The 22,658-nt window shown below is 43.6% G+C and overlaps 1 protein-coding gene across 2 annotated transcripts in view; it reads right to left on the reverse strand.

The window, feature by feature from the left end:
- The window catches only part of IL1R2 (interleukin 1 receptor type 2), a 37,070-nt gene that overhangs the window by 8,409 nt on the left and 6,003 nt on the right, over nt 1-22,658 (reverse strand). The window contains exons 1-5 of one of the 2 annotated variants that reach the window (XM_003274870.4): nt 20,630-20,785; nt 12,031-12,158; nt 10,849-11,113; nt 4,111-4,291; nt 138-312 (exon numbers count right to left, since the gene is read on the reverse strand). In XM_003274870.4, coding sequence (XP_003274918.1) covers nt 138-312; nt 4,111-4,291; nt 10,849-11,113; nt 12,031-12,097 — 688 coding nt within the window. In that variant the 5' untranslated portion in view covers nt 12,098-12,158; nt 20,630-20,785. Of the gene's footprint in view, nt 1-137; nt 313-4,110; nt 4,292-10,848; nt 11,114-12,030; nt 12,159-20,629; nt 20,786-22,658 lie in introns of those variants that run through there. The other variant, XM_003274871.2, reaches the window with a different exon arrangement.

Below are 22,658 nucleotides of genomic sequence, written 5' to 3' on the forward strand. Positions count from 1 at the left end.
CAGGAGAGCTGATGGATCTGTTTTCCGTTATCCTTCATTCCAAAGACCTGCAAGGAATTCTACATGCACCCTCATTTGTTCTCTGCATGCTTGTGATTGAACCAGGATAGATAGGTGCCTCAATGGCAAGTACTTACTCTTGATGCGTAGCTCAATACTCCTAGTGATGTTGTATTGCTGGCCTTCATGGGCAAATGTCAGGACACAGCGGTAATAGCCCGCATCTTCCAGGGCCACATCATGTACGAGTAAGTGAGTGGTCCCCCTCACACTTAGAAATTTCTCATTGTCTTTATCCAAAAGAAGAGAATCCTTAAGGGAAAATGTTTTTTTAAGTTGACATTATACCAATATACATCTCAAAGGCTATGAACTGCATCATTATCAGCCAAAGTGGGATTTGCAATGCAAGAATTGTCCTGGTATTTACTTTGCCAATTTTGTACTTTGGGCATACTTTTGACTGTATTATTAGGGGAGGGAATTTGTTAACATAGAAACAAATAAAATTGCTAGATTCGGTTAACTACAATAGTTAGAGCATATTTGTCCAAGGGGAGAAAAAAGAGACTAACTCTTCTTTGACAAAGTAAGCCATCTAAAATACAAATATGTTTATGTCCTGACTGCTACCTTCAGGCCTTAGGAAGTATCTGGGAAGAGCACTATAAATAGTCATGATGAGCTGGACAACAATGCTCAGAAGAGATGAAGTTGCAGTAATTACTTTAAAAAGCATTTCAATTTTGTGAGTCAGTAACAGAAAAATTTCTGTTATAAGAAAAACTAAATAGGGGAAACGAGTCCACACTTTTTATATGGACACAAGGTTCTCTGGGGTCTCTGTAGAACAGAATCCTCAATATCAAGGCCTCCAGGAAATAGAAAGAGCTGAATGGGATTTCTAAAAACACCCTAATGAGCACACAATGTTCTCAGGGACATCGCTTTCAAAATCTTGATTATTCAGCGTTTGCAACAGTCAAATATAACCTTGAGTCACTTCAGAATCTTACTCTGAATGAGAACACAGATAAAATTGAAATTGTCACATGGCTCATGAAGTACCACTTTAGAACATATTTAATTGAAAGGAGATATTTCATTGTTCTAAGTATGAGTAGTCAAATACGAAAAATGCCAAATAGGGCCCAGCACCACAGTCATTCCAGTGGTGTATGGGAATTGGCCTCCTGGGTTTGAGTTTTGACTTCACCATCTACTGGCTGAGTGATCTTGGGAACATCCTTATGGGTCCTTATCTGTAACAAAGGGTGATATTTACAGTTCCTAATTCATCGGGTTGCATGTAAGGGAGTTTGGAACAGGCTTGAATATAGTACATGCTCAGTAATAGGTAGCATTATTATGAAGGGAATAAATATTACTAAGCATCACCATGACATCTTTGTCCATGCACATTTATTGAGCACTTTTATATGTCAAGCACTGCACCAGGTGCTTCATACACATCATTCCATTTAATCTTTGAAACAATCCCAGGTGGTGAAAGTTATTAATTGCCACTTTACAGAGGAAACAGTTTCGAGAGGTGGAGTCACTCGGCCAAGGCTGCACAACAGATCAGAAAAGGAACAGAGTTTCAAACCCAGACCCATTGACGCCAGAGCCTGTGCTCTTTCCTCTCCAAGTAAAACCTTTCATTTGTCCTCTTTATGCTTTTCCCAAACCAAAAGAGAATGCATTCGAGGCCAGCCTGGCCAACATGGTGAGACCCCATCTCTATTAAAAAGAGAGGCCGGGCGCGGTGGCTCACGCTTGTAATCCCAGCACTTTGGGAGGCCGAGGCGGGCGGATCACGAGGTCAGGAGATCGAGACCACAGTGAAACCCCGTCTCTACTAAAAATAAAATACAAAAAATTAGCCTGGCGTGGTGGCGGGCGCCTGTAGTCCCAGCTACTCGGAGAGGCTGAGGCAGGAGAATGGCGTGTACCCGGGAGGCAGAGCTTGCAGTGAGCCGAGATTGCGCCACTGCATTCCAGCCTGGGCAACAGAGTGAGACTCCGTCTCAAAAAAAAAAAAAAAAAAAGAGCGAGATGGAATGCATTCTAGAGCTCAGCCAGCTTATTCATAGGAGCTGGCTACTTTCCTCTACTTTCAGAAAATCATTTCAAAGTTTTTAATATTAAATCAATATCCTATATAGAGATACTGTAGTTACAAACCAGCCAACTACTTAACCTATTGTCAATTAAAGGGTTAATTCTCATTAATGATTAAGCCAATAACTGTACTTTTCAGTATCAATCTAGGGTCTCTATCAGGAGTTGACCAACGTTTTCAGGAAAGGGCCAGATAGGAAGTATTTTGGACCTTGGAGTCTGCAGGGTCTCCATCACAACTAGGCCATGCAAAAGCGGCTAGAGACAGTACAACAAGAGGATGTGGCTGTGTCCAGTGAAACTTAATTTACTGACCCTGAAATTTTAATTTTATGTGATTTTCACATCATAAAATATCCTTCTTTTACTTTTTTTCAAGCATTTAAAAAAGTGACAACTATCATTGGCTTGTGAGCCATTCAAATCCAGGAAACAACTTGATTCCAGGGCCCAACCATGGTTTTCCAACCCCTGGTCTACATAAGCAATATCTGACGGCAATATCCGATGTTCTCACTAGGAGCAATGAGCACATCAAGTAACATCTATTCAACCAGACAAGGGAACAAATTGTGTTCATATTTACTCCCTTAACCCAAAAGTTTGTTATCATGTGTTTTGTTTTGTTTTTTCTTGAGATGGAGTCTCGCTGTGTTTCCCAGGCTGGAGTGCAATGGCGCGATCTTGGCTCACTGCAACCTCCACCTCCAGGGCTCAAGTGATTCTCCTGCTTCAGCCTCCCGAGTCACCAGGATTACCAGCACCCACCACCACACCCGGCTAATTTTTGTATTTTTAGTAGAGATGGGGTTTTGACATGTTGGCCAGGCTGGTCTCAAACTCCTGACCTCAGGTGTTCTACCTGCCTCAGCCTGCCAGAGTGCTGGGATTATAGGTGTGAGCCGCCGCACCCAGCCGTCATGTGCTTTTAAAAAAAACTCCTTTAATATGTCTATAAAATTGTTATGTACGCTTTTTTCTACATTTTTATAGACAAATTACAGTAAAAAGTTATTTCCTTCAGCTGTTATGTACTCTGTCTTCACAAATCACTATTTCAAGTACCTTTACTCAACCCACAGAAGGACTAATAGAACATATTAATTATGGCCCTTTTAAATTCTTTAAAATACAGTCATCCCTCAGTTTCTTTGGGGGATTGGTTTCAGGAAACATTCCCCACAGGTGCCAAAACACAGATTCTTAAGTGGTTTATATAAAATGGTGTCATCTTTGCATATAACCTGCGGACATCCTCCCATATACTTTAAGTCATCTCTAGATTATTTGTAGATTACTAATACAATGTAAATGCCCTGTGTAAATACAGTCATGTGTCACTTTACAATGGGGATAATTCTGAGAAACAGTTTAAGTGATTTCTTTGTTGTGTGAATGTCATAGAGAGTATGCACACAGGCCTAGATGGTAGAGCCTCCTACACACCTAAGTGACGTGATACAGCCTGTTGCTCCTAGGCGACAAACCTGTACAGCATGTTACTGTCCTGAATACTGCAGGCAATTGGAGCACAGTGGTCAGTTTTTGTATATATAAACATATCTAAATATAGAAAAGGTAATGTTTTGCACTATGATGTTGAGATAGCTCTGACGTCACTAGGCAATAGAAATTTTTCAGCTCCATTATAATCTTACAAGACTACCATTGTACATGCAGCCCACTGTTGACTGAAACATTGTCATGCAGCAAGCGACAGTAGTTGATGCACTGTGTTGGTTTCTTATTTGTATTATTTGTGTTGTACTGTTATTTTATTTGTTTATTTGTTTATATTTTCAATCCCAGGTTGGTTGAATCCCAGGATGCGGAACTCACAGATATGAACGGCAAACCGTGTGTGTGTTTGTGTGTGTGTGTGTGTGCGTGCACTGTCTTCAGAAAATCGATATTTTATGTCTTTCCTATATGGCTAGTAAAAAAAGCAAACACATTTTAGTAAAATGGCATTTTTTAAAGCTGTACCTTGTACCATTGAATCTTCACGTCAGTTTTGTCACGGGTGAATTCACTCAGGTCAGGGCACACTAATACCCCAGAAGTTGACAAGGTTAAAATTTGCGGGTATGAGATGAACGGCAGGGAAGCATCTGTATTCTCAAAAACTCTGAGCTCAATGGACATTTTGTCACAGTGAGAAGCATTTCTGATTTAAAAGGAAAAAAAAGATAAATGGCAAGGCAAAATAACAGTAAAGCTAAATGAAATTAAGCATCATTTCCCCAACTCTATTAAAATCTGCATCTGCATTTTCTGGATTAGTACAGATGGTTTCCCGACATAAGATGGTTCAACTTACGATTTTTTGACTTTACAATGCTGCAAACACAATAAGCATTCAATAGAAACCCTACTTCAGTATAGTATTCAATAAATCACATGAGATATTCAACACATTATTACAAAATAGGTTTTGTATTAGATGACTTTGCCCAGCTGTAGGCTAATGTAAGCGTTCTCAGCCCATTCAAGGAATACTAGGCTAAGTTGTGATGTTCAGTAAGTTAAGGGTTAAGTGGTAAGTTAAGTGACAATGCTATTACCAACTTACAATGGGTTTATTGGTATTTACCCCATTGTAAGTGCAGGAACATCTATATTGCAATACTTCTGTCCCTGATCTTTTCGAACCCTTGGGGGGCAAAAAGTGTCATAACATAATTGTACAGAAAAAGCATGCTCTGTGTTTTTCACAAAGGACTGTCTACAAGCCCGATTCTAATGCCACCAAGGTTCATTAAGAAATCCCCAAGTCCTCTTCAAAAGGGCTTACGCCTTCCAGGTTCTGGAGCTCCTTGAGCCCAGCCCCCTCATACTCCAACTTCATGATCCAGGAAACCATATCCACATGGAGAGATTGTTTCCCAAGAGCCACTGTTTCCGTAAGAAGGAATATTCCCTTTGCTCCTTTGGGGAATGATTTATCAACTGAAGTCTAATTTTAGAAAACTGCCGTAAACTTAGTGTAAGACCTATAAAAGATTTTTGTAACACTGCATGGGGAAATTAACTTGGTAAGTTTGCTTTATTATTATTATTACTATTAGTAGTAGTATTAGTATTAGTATTTTACTAGCCTAATCATTATTTCAATGCCATAATTCTATCAAGACCTTAGAGCTGGAAAAAAAGGAGAGGAAAACCTTGCTGGAAACTTGTGGGAAATGGATGGAGGACAGAAAACAGTAATTAAAACTACTCTTTTAAGTAGAAAAATATAAAAATATAATTATCTCAGCTAAATTTCTGGCTACCTAAGACACATGAGACTTTGACATAGACAATGAGGATGAGTTTTACATATAGGGGTAAAAATTACTTGCACAGCAAAATCTAAACCATCCATATCCAAACAAGTAACAAAATGTAAAAAAAAAAAAAAAAAGTGAAAGAAATGTGATAAAAGCTTACCACTTGAAAGTAAAAAGAATTAGTTTAAATATATGAGGCCAATATCTGTATTATATTTAGCTTAGAAAGGGAAAATAGATGAACAAATATTGTATTTTATGCATAAAGAAATACAGAATGTTAACTCTGACTTTGAGAAATGCATAATGAGCCAGGCGCGGTGGCTCACGCTTGTAATCCCAGCACTTTGGGAGGCCGAGGCGGGCGGATCACGAGGTCAGGAGATCGAGACCACGGTTAAACCCCATCTCTACTAAAAATACAAAAAATTAGCCGGGCGTGGTGGCGGGCGCCTGTAGTCCCAGCTACTTGGAGAGGCTGAGGCAGGAGAATGGCGTGAACCCGGGAGGCGGAGCTTGCAGTGAGCCAAGATCGCGCCACTGCACTCCAGCCTGGGTGACAGAGCAAGACTCTGTCTCAAAAAAAAAATGCATAATGTCACTACATGTTGAATAAAGGCAACTGAGGACAAATCTAAAGACCTGGGCCTACTTGAATAACAGTCACACAGCAGGTAGCCAGCAGGGAGTAGATGCAGGCCAGGCCCTGTGCTGTGTACTTTGCACACGTTATTTCATTTATAGTCCAGCCCCCATGAAGTAGGAATTACTATTATTTCATTTTTTTATGAAAAAAGGTAGGTGTACAGAAATTAAGTGGGCTGTACAGCTACAAAGAGGTCAAACTAAAATGGGAAGCCCAGCAAGGCTCTGGGAAAACCCATAAGTCTATCTTCAGTACCCATACGTACTATCTTCAGAAACCAAGCTTAGTAGACATATTGAAAGTTACAAGGCTGTTCACATTATTGATCTGGTAATTCCCCTTGAGCAAGAAACTTCATGAAAATAACTCAAAAGAAAGAGAAGGGTGAGGGGCAATTTGATCACCACTTGCACTCCTCATGTAGTGTGGCACTCCCATGGCAAAGGCATGATAGTCGTTAGTAGTGCCGCTCACCAAATAGGCCCAGTTCTCCCCATTCTGAGCACATGGTGTATCACATGTCCTCGTCCCCACTGTGGGGACTCTTCCTAGCTCATGAGTTGTATGTGTGGCCCTTCTACGTGAAAGTTGTAACAGCCATGAGAGACCCTCCAAAGCAGGCTTCTTTCTGCTCTAGCAACCAACAAATAACATTTGAAATAGTGACAGTGACTGCTCCTTCAGCCTAAGTCCCTAACTGTCTGCAAACCCACAATGGACCTGTTGCATGTGTAAGAAATAAGCCCTTGTTATTTTAAGCCACTGAGATTTGGGAGCTGTTTGTTACAGCGGCATAACCTTGCCTGCCTACTCTTTCTCTTTTTTTTCTTTTTCTTTTTCTTTTCCTTCTTTTCCTTTCTTTCTTTCCTTCTTTCTTTCTTTTTTTTTTTTTTTGCAGTGATAGAAAGTAAGGCATTTATTTGCAGAGCACCAAGCAAGGAAGCCCAGGCAACTACTGCTCAAATCTTGGCCTCTCTGATGGCTTGCATCCTTGCCTACTCTGACTCACCATGTGGGTTCTAGATCACAAGGTCTTAAACAATCTCACAAGGTCTTAAACAATCCTGTCAAGGGCAGTCTCTTGCCTCATGACTATCAATGCTAAAGAGTATTATGGCAACCGCTGGTGATTCTCACTCAGTTAGAACCCCAATCTTACAGTTGACAAAGAGTATTAAAGGTCAGCCAGGTAAACCTTCCCATCACGCAAAGAAAGTTTGACACACACTGGGATTTCCACTGCCCCCTCAATCTCAGCTCTTTTTTATCCTACAAAAAATGATCATAAAAACAAACTTTAGGACAAACAGGACTCAGCTCACATCTCCCTGATTTTTGCACAGTCTCACTTTCAGTAGTCATGCAGATTGCCTTTTGGGAAGGAGAGGGAATTTTTATGTATATATTGACCACCTACCACATGGCACACCCCACGCTAGTTCCTTCACATGCTGTGATCTCACATAACCCTCTCAACAAACTTCTTCACAGGAGAGAAAACTAACACCCATAAAAGTCAAGTGATAAGCCCAAGGTCCCACCAGATAGGAAATGAGAGAGCTAAGATTCCCATCTGTCTTTCTGACTTCAGGTTTCATGTTTTCTTACTACACTATGTTTTCCTAGTAGTACTCCTTAGAGAAAATTAGAATTTTTACCATGGAAAAGAAAGAAGAAATATGCATTTATAGCTATTGTAAAACCAGACATCCACATTTTCCTAGCATAAGAATAGGAGATGGTTTGCCTGCTTCTTAGGCAAGGTTCATTGACAGGATTAAACCTGTCCCTAAACTGCTTATAGTTGGGGCTAGGCATATGGATGGTAGTGTCAAGCTGGGTTTGATTTGAAAAGATTCTCAGTTTCACACATGCATGCACATGCACACACACACACACACACACACACAGAGGGCACCCTCTACCTCATATCTCCTCCCACCCCCCACATCGCCTGCCACACACACACCCAGCCTAGGACTGGGACTGATGTGGTCTGAAAGTTTTCCATTCACCACTAATTCCATTGTGCTAAGAATGTCACTTCTTTGGTTCTTTTTCTAAATGTACATATTCCTGGGTACAGTTCTTCTTAAGTCAAATGAGTTTATGAAATCTGGAGACTCTGAAGCCAGTTGGTGGAAGGAGCAAGCAGAGCCTTTGGAGGAACAGAAGAAGCAGCTGAAGAGAGAGGCCAAAACACTAGTTCCCAATCAAGCCGAGGGTTGTCTTAGTTCAGAAGAACTAAGCCAAGAAACTTTTTAAGATCACCAACACTAGGCCTAACTTCATCCATCAAGAAGCTGTAGGACATGTCAAGACCATTCAACGGGGAAAGGACAGTCTTTTCAGCAAGTACTGGAGAAACTGGATATCCACATGCAAAAGAATGAAGCAGGACCCTTACCTAACACCATATACAAAAATTAACTCAAAATGGATCAAAAAACAAAAGAGCTAACTCTATAAAATTCTTAGAAGAAAACAAAGGGGAAAATCTTCATGACATTGGATTGGGCAATGACTTCTTAGCACTAAAAGCACAGGCAATAAAAGAAAAAAATAGATAAACTGGACTTGATCAAAATTAAAACCTTTTGTGTAACAAATGACACTATGAACAGAGTGAATATGCAACTTAGAGAACAGGAGAAAATATTTCTAATTATATGTCTGATAAGGTAAGGGGTTAATAACCAGGAAATGTAGAGAACTCCTACAACTCAACAACAACAGCAAAATCCAGTTTTTAAAATGGGCAAAGGACTTTGAGTCCATAAAAGAGATATGTCTGTATCTCCAGAGAAGATGCACAGATGGTTAATAAGCACATAAGATGGAAATCAAAGCCACAATGAGAGACCCCTTCACAACCATTAGGATGATTATTTTCAAAAATAATAGAAAATAACATGTGTTGGTGAGTATGTAGAGAAATTGAGTTTTGGCACTGTTGGTGGGAATGAAAAATGGTACAGCCACTATGGAAAACAGTATGATAGTTCCTCAAAATTAAATATAGAATTAACAGATGATCCAGTAGTTCCTCTTTGGGGTCTATACCCAGAAGAACTGAAAGCAGAGATTCGAACAGATATCTTCACATCCATGTTCACACTGGATTCACAATAGCTGAAAGGAGGAAGCAAGCCAAGTGTCCCTGGATGGATAAATAGATAAACAAAATGTGGTACATACATAAAACAGAATCATAATATTCCACCTCATAAAGGAAGGAAACTCTGACTCATGCTACAACATGAACAAACCTTGAAAACATTATGCTAAGTGAAATAATTCAGTCACAGAAAGACTGTGATTCCACTTAAACGATTTAAATGAGGTACCTAGAGTAGTCAAAATTGTACAGTCGGAAAGTACAATGGTGGTTGCCTAGGGCTGGAGGGATGAAGAGAGGGGAGTTATTGTTTAATGGGTCCAGAGTTTCAGTTTGTGAGGATGAAAAAGTCCTAGAGATGGATAGTGGTGATGGTCCCACTGATCTGTACACTAAAAAATGTTTAAGATGATAAATTTTTTGTTATGTGTATTTTTCTACAGTTAAAGGGGAAGAAAGCAACAGGACAAAGAGGGAGGAGGACTGGACCCAGGGTCAGGAGACTCGGGCTCCAGAGTCAGCTCTACCACGCACCACCTGGGGAACTTCCCAAGCCAGCTTGGTGCCCTCATCCTTACAACGAGCACATGGACTAATTTTTTTTTTTTTGAGACAGAGTCTCTCTCAGTCGCGCAGGCTGGAGTGCAGTGGCGGGATCTTGGCTCACTGCAAGCTCCACCTCCTGTTTTTTTGTTGTTGTTGTTGTTGTTGTTTTTTGTTTTGTTTTTTTTTTTTTGAGACAGAGTCTCGCTCTGTCGCCCGGGCTGGAGTGCAGTGGCGCAATCTCGGCTCACCGCAAGCTCCGCCTCCCGGGTTCAAGCCATTCTCCTGCCTCAGCCTCCGAGTAGCTGGGACTACAGGCGCCCGCCACCGCGCCCGGCTAATTTTTTGTATTTTTTAGTAGAGACGGGGTTTCACCGTGGTGTCGATCTCCTGACCACGTGATCCGCCCACCTCGGCCTCCCAAAGTGCTGGGATTACAAGCGTGAGCCACCGCGCCTGGCCCACCTCCTGGGTTCATGTCATTCTCCTGCCTCAGCCTCCCAAGTAGCTGGGACTACAGGCGCCCGCCACCATGCCCAGCTAATTTTTTTGTATTTTTTTAGTAGAGATGGGGTTTCACTGTGTTAACCAGGATGGTCGCGATCTCCTGACCTCATGATCTGCCCTCCTCGGCCTCCCAAAGTGTTGGACTACTTTAATCCTAAGGTCTCACCCAGCTCTACAATCCTATTCAGAGTAAAATCCTATTCTATGTCTATTTCTTGGTTCCTTACCATGTGGCTTCAACAGTGAGCAACACAGACCAAGTCCCTGCCCTCACAGAGTTTACATTCTAATGGGTAGACAAACATTAAATACGGTAACGCACACAAATGTGTCAGATGGGAAAATCCTATCCCAAGAAAACTACAGCACGGTAAGGAGAGAGTGACAGAGGGTGGTGTCAGCTAAAATGGCTAGGGACATTGTCTCCAAAGAGGTGGCATTTGAGCAAAGACTAAATGGAGACAGAATGAGACCGTAGGGTTGGGGGGCTGTGTCAGGAACAGCAAGCTGGATGCAATGTGGATTCACTGGATTTGTATTTTGTACACTGGATTCTGAGATCCAGATCATGACCGAAGACCCTCACAAGCCTCCATCCTGCCAGGATCCCCTCCCCAGCCCCGCACAGGGAGGCTTACCTAGTAATGCAGACATAGGTGCCAGAGTCCTCCTGCAAGGCTGGCAGAAGCCACAGAGCACCGTCCTGGGCCCACATCCGTGTCTCTTCTTCTCCTGGGACCGTCCTAACAGAGTCATTTTTATGCCATGTCAGGTTGATGCGGGGGCTGACAGAGGCCCACAACCAGTAGGGCACCTGGGGGCACCTCAGGGCCACAGGCTCCCCTTCCAGCCTGAACTCCCGCTTGTAATGCCTCCCGCGAAACCGGCAGCTTCCGGCAGCCCCTGAAGGACAGAGAGCCCATGGTCAGGCTTTGGGTCCAAAACTTGCTCAGATCATAAAACCTCCCTGCACCTGGGACCAATCCTGATTCTGGCAGGAAAACCTGAAGCACATTCCAGGAAGATGTCATTTGTCCCTAACAAAATGACCTACTCCCTGGGGTACTATTAAACTCCCTCGTTACCCCGTTATTATACTTTAAAATTTCCAAGTAACAAGTTCAGTGCTACTATCCATTCCAACTTATGTTTTATGAAGAAAGTTAAATCAGGTTTCTATGGTGACAAAAAATTAAAGATTAATAACTATGGCCATAGTTTTCACTTGCTGACTTCTCATCATTAAAAGTAGATATGAGCTGAGTTTAGGTGGTAAACGTTTAGTTCTGGCGTGTCGTTTGGTTAAACTCCAAAGGCAACTTTGTTAAGGGCAACCACGTCACTTCTTCAGTTTGCTCTTTGACAAGCACATTCGCACCATTCTTTCTTTTTCTTTTCATTTTTCTTTTTTTTTATTTCTCCTTTTTTATTTTTTTGAGACAGGGTCTCACTCTGTTGCCCTGCTGGAGTGGAGTGATGCAATCTCCACTCACTGCAGCCTCAACCTCCCTGGGCTCAAGCACTCCTCTCACCTCAGCCTCCCAAGTAGCCGGGACTACAGGCACGCACCACCACACCCAACTAACTTTTTTTTCTTTTTTTTGTAGAGACGTGGGTCTCTCTATGTTGCCCAGACTAGTCTCAAACTCCTGGGCTCAAGCAATCCACCCGCCTAGGGCTCTCAAGTACTAACATTACAGCCGGGAGCCACTGAGCTCCACCCACACTTTGCTTTCTGACAACAAAACTTCACTAGATAACAGCTTTCCCCAGCGAAGCTACAGGCAAGCCTTTTTGCACCTGAAGGGTTTACTTCTTACCTGTGTGAGACGCAGGCTGAAGGGTGAAGGCAGAAACTCCCATTACCAACACGTACAAGCGGAACATTGCTCCTGACAACTTCCAGAGGACACGGGAAGTGGAGGACTGAGGCCTAGTACCACGTGGCCTAGGGGAGGAAACAGAGGTGTCACCAGGAACCAAGAACACTGCAGAGAGAATCCCTTGAAGACTGGGTAGGGGCAGGGTCTGGAGGCTTCACCGGATAATGGGAACCTTTTTGCCTACTCTGTTTAAGAAGAAAACTCAAACTTTTTAGATTTGTTTCTCTGCAGCTATGTTCACTGAACATATCTAAAGTCGAATCCCTTTAGCACCTAGAGGCGTGATTGGCAGAGGGGGTCCACCCCCTAAGCTGCTGTCTCTGCAGAGACCTGCCTTAGCCATTCCTGCCCCTTGGCCAGAGATGCTGCTTCCTCAGCTAAGGCCACTGCCAGTGCCCTTTCTGCTCAGACTTCACTTTCTTGGTGAGGTCTCCCTCACCTCCCTGTCTAAAACTGCACCACCTTTAATCCCAATACTCCATGTTTTCCTTCCCTTCCCTGTCATTCTCTGTGGCATTCATCATCAGCCTGGTCTTCCCTCTCCAGAATTCAGGCTCCACTGATGGAAGGACTGTGAAAGGAAAATAAAGACTTGGGACCCCCAATTCACTCTGCCAAAAGGAAAAAGATAAGCTGAAGGCTGCGTCCTACAGGAAGCTGCCTTTCCTTCTGTTCCTAAGCAGAGAGCTTACAGGTAAAAGATTTTAAAAATTCTCCACAGGTAGCCACTCTATGTTTACCTTATCATATGTGAAGAGCAGATTTACTGAGTGTAAGAGGAATATAATTGACTGTTCCCTACCTGTTTCTTTTCCCTTGCAACCTGTGGATTCAGTAATGATCGCACCCTCCCTCTCTCCCCTCCAGCCTGCCTTTCAATAGGGGAAAAACTACATATTGAAGCCCTCAAAATCATCTTTGGGGAAAGGCACAGACCACAGACTGTTTTTTCTGTGATTCCTATTTTTTCTTCTGGGCATTGTCCTTAATCTTGGCAAAATAAGCTTCTAAATTATTAAGACTGTCAGATACTTTTTGGTTGACAGAACCCTGCTTTATCTTATTCACAGATTTATCCCTAACTCCCATTTTTTGAATGAATGAATGAATGAGTGAGTTAATGGATCACTCAAAGCCCAAGAGTCCTCATATATCACTTGTCAGAGAATTTTCCCTATATCCCCTATGGATTAACTCCTGTTTTACATACAATTCTGATACGCGCCGAGGGATTCGGTGTCCTGCTAACACTCTGGTCTACAGCGTCCCAGGGAGAAAAGCAACAAGAAATCCAAAACAGAAATAACTTGTACAAGTTTATGAAGCAGTCCTCCCCCAACCCCCCCAAAGACTGGAGTGTCAGATGCCCTCCTCGTCTCCCTGATGACCTTCTCACGCTATCACAAGTGTTCCCTGTGTCTGCTAACCACAGCCACAACGATGCTGCTTAACAAACCAACGACCCCAGAACTGAATGGTGTGAAACAACGGTCGTTCGCTCTTGCTCACAAGTCTGTGGGCAAGATGGAAGTTGGTTAACCCAAACTAGGCTGCGTTAGGCCTGGCTCGGAGCGGCAGATGAGGTCCAAGTCTGCTCCATGGGTGTCTCGTCCTCCTTGGACCAGTAAGCCTCCTGGGAGATGATCCTCTTTGGGGATGGCGAAAATGGAAACAATGCAGCCAGAAGCACACACCAGGCCACACTGGGAACTCGCTCACTCCTGTCTGTTCACATTCCATCCTCCACAGCAAGTCAATGCCCTACCCGGCCATCGGCGGGGCGGGAAGTGGGAGCAGTCGTGCCAGCTGCCATGCCTGACTCTTCTGGCTCCACAAGGATGGTGACAACCTTGGGGCAGAGCCCTGGTCTTGCTCACAGCCCTCATGGCCCACACAACAGAACATACCGGGGAATCTTTATGACTGAAAGTCTGCCCACGGCAGGAGTTGTGAATGAATCCAGGGGAAAAATTCCCAGCCACATTTTCCTTGAGTTGTTCCCTGCTCCTCGCACAGATATCTCTAGGAATAACTTGCAGTAAACCGAGGGTGGCACTGAGGAACTGACCCTCGCACTCCAGAAACCCTCCCTCTCCAGAAACCCTCCCTCGTGAGTGGGGAACCCTGAGTCCAAGGACTCAGAGTTACAGTCTGAGCTCCCCCTTCTGGTGACCTGAGATATTCCGCTTAGCTATGTATCTGGCTGGAGCTTTCTCCCTTAAACTCTGTTTCTAAGCAATACTATTCTTCAGGAGTTTCTGAAGCACAAGTAGTTCCTGTGACTTTACTCCTAACCATACTGTCATGTTTGCCAGATGAAGGTCGCATAAACATCCACCAAGCTGCTGTGTCCTCCTTGGACACGCATTTGCTTATCACATCCCCAACTATACTGGTCCAAGCCAGACTCACTATTGCACCAGTAAGAACATGAAAGAAGTAGGAATTTAAATACACTGTAGCTAACCAATACCACATATCAGGATAAGTAAATGAAGTCAAAGCTGGTGTTGTAGGGACTAGTGTAATAGCAATTTCTATTGTACCAAATATTGAACATTCATTCTTGCATTTATCCCCACAAAGTGAGTATCATGCTGATTTTACAGAGGATGTATTATAAGAGTTCAAAGGGGTTAAAAGGCCTGGCCAAGATCTTACAGCTAGTAAGCAGACGTTGAAATTTAAACCCAGCACTGGTGATTCCAAAGCCCTTGCTCTTGCTCTTTGAAAATGCACCTTCTATGACAGATGCTGCTAGTTTCTTCTCCCAATATCTGTCCTCCCTGCTTCCCCCATAATAGAACCCCCGAATCTTACCTGGGCACATGGCCCTCTATACACAAAGACATTTCCCATCATCCCTTGCAACAAGGAGTGGCCGTGTGACAAAATGTGGATCAATGAGATGTGAGTGGAAGTGTCATGTGACCCCCCTGGGAGGTCTCCACTAATCTTCCTTCCTGCTGCTCAGTGTGGAAGTGGCGGCTGGGCAGTAAGAGGGGAACCTGAGTCCTTGGTGGCTTCGTGAAGCCGCCCACCACCCTGGACTACCTTTTTTATGTGTCCAGGCTTTCTGTCATGCACAGCCAAGCCTATTCCCAATATACTGTTTTTCCAGAGTTTATAAAAAGATCCCAGGGGAAGGAGCCCTGCCAGGTACTGTCAGGCACTGTGTTCTCACTGTCTTCTTTCTGATACTCAACTATTTCAAGTAAACAGTTTCTGCTGGTTGACTCTAAAAGTCACTTTGACTCAAAGTCAGGAGCTGACGTGCAGTCATCCCTCAAATGAAAGCGCCCCACCATGCTCACATTCTCTCAGGTTCAGGCTTACGGGAATTATGGGAAGGTTTGTAACCATGTTTAAAATTACATTGACACCAGAAATTCAGGCTGTGCCATTCAGGATCAGTCAGTAGCTAATGCTTCACAGAGCTATGGAGCTGAAGAGTCTTTGAGAAATCTAAATGAGTCTCTTCTTTCTACAGGTAAAGTGAGTTTCAGTTAACTCTCTTCTTCAAATCATATGGCTGGATGGGTGAGAAGAAGTGTCTCAACAAGGACCCCGTTCCAGTGGAACAAATCCTAAAATGCTGTCCTCCTCCAGTAACTGCTAGCCCCATCCACCCCCACCCCCATCTCCAGCCAAGGGAATTGTCTTGGTTTCTCTCCCTGGACTTGGGCAAAAGAGCTGCTTTACTGTGACTTCTCCAGGAAGTGGCTGCAGACAAGTAAACCACAAACACATAGTAGTGACAGTTTTCAATAATCAAAACCTCAGGAAAAGGTTGGAACCAAAATTGCTGTAGTGTGGGAAACAGTAAATTTTTGGCGGGCCCAGAGGGGAAAACAAATTAGTTTTGCAGAAGTTTGCAGCAAAACACTATTCTCCTGGCCTACTTTCTTTAAATGAGTTTTTAAATCACAGACAACTTGACATTTCTGCTGGAATATGAGTTGACCTTCTTACCTGAAGAAAGAAATTTCAAGGGCAGCTCCTTCCAAGTATTTGAGTTAGAATTCTATCCTTTTTTTTTTTTTTTTTTTTTTTGTCAAATAACCATGTTTCACCACATTCAACATAAGAAAACAGAGGCATATGATGAAAAACAGGACCAGGCATAAGAAAAAGACAAAAATGTGTGAAGTGTGAAAGGAAGGAAAAAGAATGCTGGAAGGCAGAAAGAGCTGATGGCACAGCCCTGAGTTGGACAGGTGGTAGAGCACGCACTGAAGCCCGGGTAACCGTTACCTGCCTTTGATTCCCAGGTGTCTGCAGCTTCTGGTCATAGACAGTACATATAGCCTAAAAGGATGGAAGTGCTTACTCCAGCTTTTCATTTAATTTTTAAAAATTACAAAAAGACTGAAAAGTTGAAAGCGTAGTATGACAAATGCAAGTATATATTTCACTAGATTCGCCATTGTTAGCATTTTGCTGCATTCGCTTTATTCTCACTCCCTCTCCCTCTTCTTCTCTCTCTATTTACACATAGGCGCATAGACACAGACACAGACTGAGACCAAGACCTAGACCTAGACACAGACCTGGACCTAGACATACACAGACAGAGACACAAACCCAGACCTAGACCTACACATAGACACAGACAGAGACACAGATACAGACACAGACACACAGACACAGACAGAGATGTACACACAGACCTAGACCTAGACCCAGACATACACACAGACACAGATGGGAGACAAAGACACAGACAGAGACACAGACACAGACACAGACACAGACACAGACACACAGACACAGACACACAGACACAGACAGAGACACAGACACAGACACACAGACACAGACAGAGACACAGACACAGACACAGACACACAGACACAGACACACAGACACACAGACACAGACACAGACACACAGACACAGACACACAGACACAGACACAGACACAGACACACAGACACAGACACACAGACACAGACAGAGACACAGACACAGACACACAGACACAGACAGAGACACAGACACAGACACAGACACACAGACACAGACACACAGACACACAGACACAGACACAGACACAGACACACAGACACAGACACAGACACAGACAGAGACACAGACATATTTTCTCCTGAACACCTGAAAGTTGCAGACATCATCAAACTTCACCTCTAAATACTTCAGAATACATGCAAGAATACATTTTTTTAACAGACTGAGAACCTAATAAGTAAATGAGGGCTCCAGAAAGGAATTTTCAAGCATGTAGAAGGAGTAACAATTTTATTTGATAATATATTTGAATATATCTGGACTGAATTCACCTAGAAGACTAAACTCTTCTTTATTTCTATCATTATCTTGTTCCCAGAAGTTTTTAGGCAACTGTCTCATCTCTGAGTCAGGTGGCACAGTCATTCAAAGAACAAAAACACGGTGGCAGGTGCTGAATGTTAATGAAGTCACATAGCTATCAGGCCTTACACCTATCACTGAGTCACCTCTAGTGTGGAAAATGAATTCCTAGGAGCCCGAACATGTTTTATGCATGTCGTATAAATTCTTCGAAACCCATGAGGAAATAAATATTTACATCAAAGTTAAACCTGGAAATTTTTTATAAATTCAAAGGTGAAACAATATAGAATGTATTTTTTAACTAAGTCCTAGGAAATCACAGAATTTTAAGAGGGAAGACTTTCTAGACTCAGATACAGAGAAATACATGACCGGGTTTCAGTCAGCTTTTATTGAAAAATGTGCTGGCTCAAAACAAAAACCTAGATGAGTTGTCCAGAAACTACTTTTGTTCTATAGGAAAGAAAAAAGCTAGACAAGGAATCAGCTTCCGAGCAGCAGGCTGAGACTGTTCCTGGTCTGCATAGCTGTGTCAGAGTGACAGCTGGTGATGTCCTGGACACTAGTCTCCCATCCCTGGTGGGGCCTGGTGAGACAGATTGCTTCCTGGAGGCCACGCTGCAGGGAGACCCATCTTTGGCAGAATAGGGCATTAGGCCACATTGGGCTGAATCTCAGGGGAGCAAATCCAAAGAAACTGATACAGACGGTTCCACCAAGGCATAGGTGCTCTCTTTATACTGTCTGCCAGCAAACATCCCTTCTCGCTAAAGCCACCACTGAAGTGTCTCTTAGTCAGTGGTTCTTGGGACAGAAGTTGGTCAAGTTCAGTCAACCAACTCAACTCATGTTTTCGCTCATTCAAATCCTGTATCAACATTCCATTCCCCGTGAGCCTGGGTCATTCCAAGCCCCCAGCAGGCTGGACCATCAACCAACACTTGCTTCACCTGCCTCCTACATTAGACCCTGCCCAGACTGACACCCAGCAAGACCACTCCTCTAGCCTGGAACAGTTACCATCCTCCTCCAAAATGACTGATGAGGAAGCTCTACCTGTGAGGCCCTAGGCATCTGAAGGGCAAACCCACAGGCTTCAAATTCTCCCAGCCTGGTATTTGTGTAACAGGAATGCACTGCTCTGTACAACTCCAGAGGACAAAACTCATGAGTCTGGTAGAGCTCAGCATCCCCATTATAAACACAGAGCAATGGAAATCGACTTGGGTACATTAAATCACTTGCCCAAGGCCACAGAGCTAAGGAATGACAAAGTAGGATGTAAACCCGAGCCTACACAATCCTTGGTTTTGGCACTCATTCTCTGCTCTGTAAAAGCATCAACACCTGGAGCTAGAGGGGGCTCCAGAAGCCATTAAGTCTATCTGCCCACCCAAACAGTCTTCTGAAACCCAGAGTCCTCTATAGAAGACAAGCTTACCCCCATCACAAGATGCACACTGCCAGTCTTGGGAAGTATCCATAATTAGAAATGTCTGTCACTTTGGATCCCCAATTTACCTCCCTCTAAACTTCATTTATTAGTCATACTCGACCCTCTGGGGAAGCTCCAAAGAAGTCTGTCTACACCTTCTAATAACTTTGAGAGTTAGAAAATGTATACAGAAGAGCACAGTGTACCTGGACAGAAAAGTGGGAATCCTGCCTTCCTTCCTGCTAGCAACAGGGTGGTGGGCAGGTTACATTACCTGTGTAAGGCTCAGTCTCCTCCTCTGTGAAATGGGCATACCCTGGTGTGCACTCCAGGAGGATTAGATGTCACACCACAGGTAATGAGCTCAGCAGTGCTGCAGAAAGAAAGTGTTCAGGCCGGGCGCGGTGGCTCACACTTGTAATCCCAGCACTTTGGGAGGCCGAGGCGGGCGGATCACGAGGTCAGGAGATCGAGACCACGGTGAAACCCCGTCTCTACTAAAAAATACAAAAAATTAGCTGGGCGTGGTGGCGGGCGCCTGTAGTCCCAGCTACCCGGAGAGGCTGAGGCAGGAGAATGGCGTGAACCCGGGAGGCGGAGCTTGCAGTGAGCCGAGGTTGCGCCACTGCACTCCAGCCTGGGCGACAGCGAGACTCCGTCTCAAAAAAAAGAAAGTGTTCAACAAGCAGTAGCTCTCGTCAGTGTTTTACAAAAGCACAGCCAGGTACTCAGGGAGATAAGGAGCTTGCTCAAGGACGCAGCTGGCGGACGTGATGAGAAATCAGCCCTTCCACCATCTGCACTCTGCCGAATTCCTGCTAAGTGACCATTCCACAGCCCAGCCTGAGAACTCAATCAGTACCATAGTTGGTAACTTAGCTAACACCAATTACTATACTAAAAATGTGTGCAACTTTACCTAATGGAATCCATAAGCCCAAATACATAGATCCATATTATAGAACATGTAAGTGTTCTATAAATATTTAATTTATAAAATACACAATATAAATGTTGTGTGCGTAACACATATAAACACACAATTCTAAGTACATACACATGCATACACACATACACATCTTCAAGGTGCCAGGAATCCTAAGGTTTTTGTCTTAGTGACAGCATATGGAACTGGTGGTTGGAACTGGGCTCCTGTCTTCACTCTACCATTAACAATGTGATCTTAGGCAACCACATAGTCATTTGCTCAATCTCTGAGTCACAGTTTCTTCACCTCTAAAATACAAAGGTTGGGCTGGTGAGACCTCCCAGGTCTCTTGTAGGTCTAAAACCCTGGAACTCTAAGTCAATCTGGATTTGAGCTTAGGCCTCCTCAGTCCTAGATACAGCTTCAGTTTCTAAAGCATCGAGTCACAGCAGACAACCGCTGAACCCAGTCAACTCTCTTGCCGAAGGCCCCATGGCCACCAACAGCAGAGCCGCAACTCGGGGCTTCTGAGATCTCCTGGGAACTGGACTTCCAGCTCTGCTGGGCTACCTGCTGGGTAAAGTTAATTAGTAACTGGATGCTCTGGCATTAGAGCAGGGGTTGGTTGTTAACAGACATACACCCTTAAAACAAATTTTGCTTTCTGTCTTATAATCTGAGTGTGGGAAACACCTAAAATATTTGAGTAATCAGTCATCCAGAAAACCTGCCCATCTAAAATAAGACAAAGACAGAAGAAACAAGGACAGGAAGATCTGAGTAGGGGAAAGACAGCCAATCAGATCCTGGTACAAAGGCATGTAGCATATTTTACTCACAGAAGCAGCTTTAAAGTCTTCCTTCAGAAGCTCTTTCTGTTGATTTGTATGAGCGTGGCTAGTTTTTAAAAGTAGCAGAATGTATTTTCCAGAGGTGACCACAACAGTATCTCCCATCCCACATGGTCTTCTAGAATGTGACCGTGCCACTCTGCCACCAAGAGGTGGAGTCTAACTCACCTCCCTTGAATGTGGGCTGGCCTGCAACTTGGTGTAACCAATACAATGCAGCAGAAGTGATGCTGTGTGAACTCTGGAGCTAGATCAGAAAAATCCATGAAGCCTCCACCTGGTTTCAATGGGGTGCTTGCTTCTGCCTGGCTTCCTGGGAAAGTCAGCCACCACGAAGACAGTCCAGCTCCCCTGAGACCACCTTGCCAGAGAGGCCACATGTAGGGCATTGGTTAACAATCCCAGCTATGCCCAGCCTCCCAGGAACCCTGCAAAGGCACCAGCCATGTAAGTGAAGCTATCGTGGATCCTCCAGATGAGTCCATTCACCAGCTGAGCACCACTGTTTGAACTCAATCAGACACATGGAGCAGAAGAATCACCTAGTTGAGCCCTCAAATTCGTAACATACAGAAGCTAGGAGTTATCATAAAATAGTTGTCATTTTTAAGCCACTAAGTTTTGGGATAGTTTTTCATGCGGCAACAGGTGAACAGAATGCTCAATCAAAAGCAGATTCCAGATGGCAAATTGGAAAGAGGGAGAAGGCTGGGAGAAGAAAACACACACTGGAAAAAGTGGCAGCTGATTGCCCAGTAACAGAGGAGACGGAAAACCATTAAGGCAGGTGCAAGAACCAAAGCACACAGCCATTTCGGGATTTTAAGTGCAGACACCAGCAGTCCCTTCCATGTTAATGTGCCCTACTGAGTATATCAGGATGCTAAAGCACAAAATAATTGATGCTCCTAATGATTTCCTTGAATCACAAAGAACAGTTTAAATTTTGTTCAAACCCCTCTTTCTCTAGGATGGGACAGTATATGCAACACAGACTCAATGAAGGTAATATTGCAATTAGCTCCCAATGTGTTTTCCTCCTTGCTATTCTGGATTCTTCTGCCACTACGGCCCCAGGAAAGGGAGAGAGCAAAGGCCTCCTCAGAAGGAGGGAAGGAAGTGGATATGATGCAGGGGAAGTTCCTTCCTGGTAGGAAGTGTCAGTAGAAGAAAAAGACCCTTTGGGCTCCAGGGCAAAAGGAGGGAAGGTACAAGAGGAATCAGGCAGGCAGTCCTGCTTCTTATTCTGGGTTTGAAACCTGAAGGCAAAGGGACAAGAGGTAAAAGAGAGAGGGAGGCTAGACCCAGAGGAATTTTTGCTGTGCTTCCAATTTGCGTCTCTGGAGGAATCCCACCTTGGTGAAGTAAGGGGCAACCTACTCATCTGACAAAGGGCTAATATCCAGAATCTACAATGAACTCAAACAAATTTACAAGAAAAAAACAAACAACCCCATCAAAAAGTGGGCAAAGGATATGAACAGACACTTCTCAAAAGAAGACATTTATGCAGCCAAAAAACACATGAAAAAATGCTCATCATCACTGGCCATCAGAGAAATGCAAATCAAAACCACAATGAGGTACCATCTCATACCAGTTAGAATGGCAATCATTAAAAAGTCAGGAAACAACAGGTGCTGGAGAGGATGTGGAGAAATAGGAACACTTTTACACTGTTGGTGGGACTATAAACTGGTTCAACCATTGTGGAAGCCACTGTGGCGATTCCTCAGGGATCTAGAACTAGAAATACCATTTGACCCAGCAATCCCATTACTGGGTATATACCCAAAGGATTATAAATCATGCTGCTATAAAGACACATGCACACGTATGTTTATTGCGGCACTATTCACAATAGCAAAGAGTTGGAACCAACCCAAATGTCCAAAAACAATAGACTGGATTAAGTAAATGTGGCACCTATACACCATGGAATACTATGCAGCCATAAAAAAATGATGAGTTCATGTCCTTTGTAGGGACATGGATGAAACTGGAAACCATCATTCTC

The sequence above is a fragment of the Nomascus leucogenys genome, chromosome 14, assembly GCF_006542625.1.
Source record: "Nomascus leucogenys isolate Asia chromosome 14, Asia_NLE_v1, whole genome shotgun sequence".
Classification (NCBI taxonomy): Eukaryota; Metazoa; Chordata; class Mammalia; order Primates; family Hylobatidae; genus Nomascus; species Nomascus leucogenys.